Source organism: Bactrocera latifrons, unplaced genomic scaffold (genome assembly GCF_001853355.1).
Source record: "Bactrocera latifrons isolate USDA-ARS-PBARC rearing strain unplaced genomic scaffold, ASM185335v1 scaffold_995, whole genome shotgun sequence".
NCBI lineage: Eukaryota > Metazoa > Arthropoda > Insecta > Diptera > Tephritidae > Bactrocera > Bactrocera latifrons.
The window spans coordinates 29,361-36,117 of NW_017537706.1; the positions used below are offsets into that span (position 1 = coordinate 29,361).

Here is a 6,757-nt window from a genome sequence, read left to right on the forward strand (position 1 = left end):
AAGTATAAAATTCGATAGCCATGATGAGAAAGATAGCCACGCTGCAGGTCTTTTTGTCAGCCTATTTTCTATGTCTCCAATATATTGTAGATTCTTGTAAGTATGATAGATTCAGAATTTCTTGATGACCAGTGATTTTCAAGAATGCCGATGTCACTGAGCTGAAGGATCGTCCAACAAWATTCTTCATATTCGAGAATAGAGACCCATTTATTTTAACTTCTTCATCTGATGTCACCAGCAATGTGCCATAGATGGCTTTTCCGGAACTGTTATCCATTTTTATAATAGTAGTTGCTATCGTTTAATAKTATAATACCACCGTCCATTAATTACTTCCTGGGATGGGTATTGCAATGCGCCCTGCCACCAGAGTGTAGTTTTTGAGCACAAGTGGGTAGGGTAATTTGCAGAAAGTCTTCGTGAATGTGTTGGTGAAATTTTCAATTTTTCAGGATTAGCGAAATGTACTATTGTGACGTTGTGTTCGACAGGAAAAAGACTAATCTTTTACAAACTAAGCTGGGTTCAGGATATTTAATTATAAAATATAGGAAATTACGATCTAGTGTTACATTGACATATGCTTACTTCCATTAAATCTATTGTTGTCATACTTGTAGAGTGCTCATTTAAAATTTTTTCTATATCTTTAGAATCGAGAATAAGAGGGTTAATAACGCAAAGACATGCGTGTAATTGTCAACAATAGAGTTTCAAGTTCTGAGATTAACTTTCTATCCCTTGCGAATAATATTTCATAGAGGTGACCAGTATCGATTTCTGTATCTTTTGCATAATTAACGATAGTATTTACGGTTTCTATTACTTTGTTAATTCGTTACTGTATATGGATATTTATTATTGATTGTCTATCTATTKATTCAATTAGCTTTTGTTGGTTGAAGTTTTTCAAAATCATCAAAGTCGGGAGTTGAAACAACCACTTTCAAAGCAGTTCCTTGAATATAAATACCCCTTTCTTGCCTATGGTGAATGCTAACTTTTTATAAAAGTGTTTCTATACGATCTATACCAGATTTTAATTTTTTTTTTCATGTGAGACTGGGGGAAGTKTTTCATAAGGAATCTTGTTTTACCAGCTATTTCTGAATCCATGCTTAAATTAGTTGCGTGTCTAATATATTTAAAATACTACCAGATAACTGTATTTCCATCGATTAGTGTAATCCGAGTGTGTATAATCGGATAGATATCCTAAATACAAAAATATAGTTTAGAATAGGAAATGAAATTAAGACTCTCTCTGTTTTATTAGAACAACTTTTCTCAAGTAGGCTTCTATTGTAGCTTCTTCATAGAGAGGCGCAAGTTTGTTGCCTAGCCTCTTATTTATTTTGATAAATACTGTATCCTAAATACAAAAATATAGTTTAGAATAGGAAATGGAATTAAGACTTACCTTAAATTGTTTTTATGGACCTCTCTCCTTGTTATTAGAACCACTTTTCTCAAGTAGGCTTCTATTGTAGCTTCTTCATAGAGAGGCTCAAGTTTGTTGCCTAGCCCCTTATTGATAAACACTTATCCCCTACCTGAAAAGTTCTGTTACGTCTTGTCTCATTATGTGTTCGTAGTTCTATTTTTTTTTTATTATTCTCCTATATCTGCTTCAAGATCTGGTGAGTAGGAGTAGAGATGGGTCTAGACCTGGGTATTTACCCATTTATACCCRTTTTCATACCCGGTTATTTATCTAATTTCGAGTAAATACTCATTTGAATAAGATATACTGGTTTTTACTTAAAAYAAAACAACGAGTTCAAGACATGCTTGCATCCAAAGTGGCAAAAATCAAGATACAGACAGACAGTTATTCTCCGCCTTCATCTGATTTAAGAAAACATCTTTTTTCGAATTTAGCACAATACAGCTTAGCTAAGGCTATATTTGTAACCGGCGCTCCTTTGGCAATGGTGGAGCACCCATTGTGGAAGCACTTTTTTAAGGACCTTAATCCACATTCCAAGACTCCAAGTAGAAAAACGATTTTCAGCATATATCTGGATAAAATTTATAACGAGATGAGTATGGACATCACTCTGCAACTAAACGCAGTAAGTTTTTTACATATTCAATGTGATGGATGGAGTAGCATTCGTAATGAAGATGTTGTAAACTTTCTCATATCATAGCCAGAAACTGTATTTGTGAAAAGTCTGTCAACACAGGCCAATCGGCATACAGCTCAGTACTTATCACAGGAAATTATTAAAAACATGAAGGAATACGGTGAACAAAATTTTTTTTGTGCTAATTGGTGACAATGCTGTAAATATGCAAAACGCGTTCAAAATAGTAAAAGAGGCCTACTCGAATATTGTACCTATGGGTTGTGTAGCGCATAGCCTTCATTTTTTGTGGCCTTATGTTGGTCCTCATGTCTTTCACTTATGCTAACAAGCTCGGCCATTTTGAATGTTCATTTAATTGTTGACAGCTGCTTTGCTTGCACGTGTTTTGGATCGTCTTCGATTTTTACCTATTCAAAAAAATGGATCAAAGAACCTGTATCAAATTTTGTGTGAAAAACGAAATTAAGTGCGCGGATGCATTCCGAATGTTGACTGTGGTATACGGGGAAGCTACCTTGGATCGAAGTAACGTTTATCGGTGGTACAAAATGTTCTCAGAAGACTGAGAAGTTGTGACAAAAATTGGYTTTYGCACCACGACAAGCGCTCTGCTCACACATCGTTGCTTGTGCGCGACTTTTTGGCCAAAAACAACACATTAATGATGCCGCAGCGTCCGTATTCCCCAGATCTGGCCCCTTGTGACTTTTTCTTGTTCCCTAAACTGAAGAGGCCATGAAAGGCCGACGTTACGCTTCTCTTAACGAGATAAAGACGGCATCGAAGGAGGAGCTGAAGAAAATAAAAAAAAATTATTTTTTGAAGTGCTTCTACAAAATAGATATCCATGAATGAATAAATAATTTTTGAAAAAACACAAAATTCGCGATACGGTTTGAACACACCTCGTATTACGTCAAATGGTCTCTTATTGATTATAGAGTGTACTGACTTATTATTCAATTGTTGCTTGAAGTATTCATTTTATTATGTAATTAATGTGTTTTTACAGTTTCAAGCACCTAGCAATTTTTGCGAGGGTACTATGTAATCTTTCTACCTTTCCATTTGACGTACTATGGAGTGGTGGAGAGTTTATAATTTGAACGTTAAAACTATTTTCCAGAAGTGGACTTGTGCCCGAATTTAAAGAAGGTTTATTTKCSCAAAATATAATTCTAGTATGCGCATAAAAATTCCTAAGTTATAGGTTCTATGTCAATTATTATTCTCGACGCTGTAGGTTATACTACAGCGAATTTTGAAAATTTATCGATACAAGTCAAGAAAAATTTTTTATCTGCAGRAAATATGTCAATATKKAGTATTTCACTTACATGAAAAGGGATAGGTATTTCGGCGATAATATGTTTTTGCGGGTGTCGGTCATATTTCGTTTATAAACCGGGGCATCTTTGAGAAAAAATAGTCTTGAATTATTTGTTTACTATTTTTTGGGCTGCCCTGTGTACCTTGTTGTGCTCGGCAACTCTTGTCAACAACGTCTATTACCAATTATTTCGAGAGCCAAAATTTTGTTGTCGGGGAATTCBCTACAAATTTACTTTGAATATGTCCGAGTCGGTAATTTCCACACAATTACGTTAACCACATCCTTATTGATTGCRTTTTACACTTTATTATGTTGAGGAGAGTGTGCTTTCTTCAATGATTAKTTGATCTCGAAAGCAGCGGCAGACTCCGATTTGTCCGTGGACTCTATGACGTATGTCAACGATAAGTTGCTATCCACASTGGCCAAATTAGATGATACATCTTCTTCTAAGGCATGTAAATTTTGCCTTGTTATAGCGTCAGCCATAAAATCTTTTTCCCTGGCTAATAGCAGATTTGTACATTACGTTCACCGATAAAGGCTTTCCATCTTTACATTTTCGCGTTTAAAATTTTATTCGAAACTTCAAGGATAAACGGCTAATAGTTGGTAGAAATTTTTAGATTTTTTACCGCCATACAATAGTTTGTTAAGATTTTTAATGTCCAGCAAGTAACTCACGCTCGTTTGTTGCGAAATTCTGTTCGTTATCCCTAAGGGTCCTATGTAGAAATCATAGCAATTGGTTTCCCAACTTGGGATAAAACTGCTCATAATCCAAAAGATGAGGCATCTGTCGTTAAGTCAAATGGTTTTTGGTAGTCAGGAGAGAGCATCATGACGTTTTCCGGAATAAGAATATTTTTTAGTTTGTCGAAAGCTAGTCGTTGGTTATCATTTTGGCTTACTGGTATCTTTTTTRATTGACCGGTACTCCTTTCCGCTTTATCACCCTTCAGAATTTCTGTTAGTTGTTTCGCTAAGTCTTTGATAAATCATCTGTAATAGATTGCCAAAAATGATCGAACTTGGTTGGTTGTTCTAATCTGCTAATAGCTTCTTGGGTTTGTTGTAATGCCTCCTCGTGAGAACAGAATTCCGACATACTAGACGTTTTCTTTGAAAAAGTGCGAATTTTCTCGTGAAACGTTCATATTGACCGTATAGAGTGTATCTAATACCCATGATATATGCCTTACATTGCATGCCTTACTGGTCTTCCATGTTTATCCGTTGATTTTCCCATTCGCTCTCAAAGTACATCGTCAACAGCTCCTTCCGCAAAATTCGTACTTCCCATTTGCAACGGAAAAACTTGTTTCTTCTGTTCTTTTCAGCAAGTAATATTTGGTGATATGCAAAGTCGGGTGTGGTAAAGTACTTGGCTTTATCGATATTTGACAGAATTGCACTTATATTTGGTATGGGTTATTTATCATCAATCTTTTTGGAATTTAGTTTCCTAAAGTCTCTAACTAGTCGTTTCTTCTGTTTTCTTGTTCGTCTAATCCTTTTTAACCTACAACCTATACTGGATTATTGTAGGGTGATGTTCTAGGTGAACTAATTATATTAAATATAAGTTACTAACTTTCCTTTTTACAAAGGAATGGGCTTTAATTTTGCGTTTTTTGTCTGCCAAAAAATGCAGTTTTAGCCAGATGCATGATATTGATGTTTACTTCGATACTCGTTTCGATGATTTCGAAGATTATACTCAACTTCTTGAGCTAAGACAATGCTGATGGCAGGCCATTTGAACGTGCCGCAAAAAGAATGTCACTTAAGGATTTTTTCGTGACTGAAATAAATACCCTCAGTGCATCTGTTCTGTACTTGTCGTTAAGAGAGGAATCTGAGGGGTGTCATGTGTCATCATAATTTTATTAAGGAGGAACATTAACTTACTTACTTATYAACAAGCTTCCTTGACATAGAGTCGATAACCCTTGTTCCATAAGCTACAGACGTAGGTCCTTTTTTAGCGTCGGTAAAGTCTAGTCTGTTAATAATAGATTTAAAATTCAATGGTATATCGTATGAGGACAGCACCATGTCAGCGGAGCCCCTTCCATTATTTCTAACAATGTCAAATGCTTGGTAGTGTTTAAAAATTCTCACATAACTCTCAAAAAGTTTATAAGCCATATGAGCAGCCTTACACTATGAGACATATGTATGTCTCGTGTTTCCTTGCGAAGTCACGTAGTGACATTACCATGTCTAATGTGTCATCGCAACATATTTCTGGTACTATTTTTTCTTCTTTTACGAAAAATACGCATACGACACACAGATAATACGATGCAAATAATTCAAGACAATCATCGTTTTTACGATGCTTTGCAGTATCCTTTGATATTTTGGGAAGGAGAAGATGGACACCATTTAAATATTAAACAAAGGAATCCAACTACAGAAAACTTATAAAATATCTTAAAATTTTTTCAAGTCAATAGCTTCTGTTTTTCTCATAAATATGTATATTCATTTGCAGGTGAAGTACTGATGAAGACAGTTAGTGCTATGAACTTCTACGTATATCGGTTGATGATTCGTGCAATGCAGACACCTTTTTTTCTACCAAATATAATATAATTTTCAATGAGTTACAGCTTTAAAAGCACCAGGGTTTGGATACTTAGTAATAAAAGTAAAAAGTTGGAAAAACACTCAAAGCTATTTTTTATTTGAAATTAAAAAATAATACATAATTTTTCAAATGTCCCCCACTAAGGGGCACATTTCACTTATTCATCTTTTATAGTTTGCTTCTGAATGTTTTCYTAAAWTAACAGTAAATGTATTCATAAAATAATACCACTATTTTTGGAAAAACATACATATCAACGACAATTATTTTGGGAATGGAAGATAAAATTCAATATTTCAGACTATTTATTTAATGTATAAGCTTCCAAAGTTAACATCAAACAAATATTTAGCGTTGCAGCGAGAAGTTGAAGCTGGGTTATTAGGAGTCGGAAGTTTAAACTCAATTTCGCTCCGAAGAGTTATAGATATGTCTTCCACAACTGGTTTTACAAAAACCCAGTTGTCTGGAGATAGTCTATGCAAATAATTTATGTTGAAGGTAGCATCGCAAAATACCTCTACAATTTCGCTAATGTAATAAAAAGGCTTTACCTACAGCCGCAACCGAAACCATTGGGTTTCGAAAAGTGCAAAAGAACAGCTGGTACGACGAGGAGTGCCGTGTCGCAGCGGAGAGAAAAGAGGCTGCCTACCTCGCAACGTTACAATCGACCACAACACGTGCAGGATGGGATAGATACCGAGAGTTGAAGAGGGAAGCGAGACGCAT

General features: G+C 35.3%; 1 protein-coding gene across 1 annotated transcript in view; it reads right to left on the reverse strand.

Annotated features, from left to right (window-relative positions):
- Window positions 1–3,768: 3,768 nt before the first annotated feature.
- LOC108978045 overlaps window positions 3,769–6,757 on the reverse strand; it is a 19,053-nt gene continuing 16,064 nt past the window's right edge. The window contains exon 2 of the mRNA XM_018948130.1: window positions 3,769–3,935. Coding sequence (XP_018803675.1) covers window positions 3,769–3,935 — 167 coding nt within the window. The remainder of the gene's footprint in view (window positions 3,936–6,757) is intronic.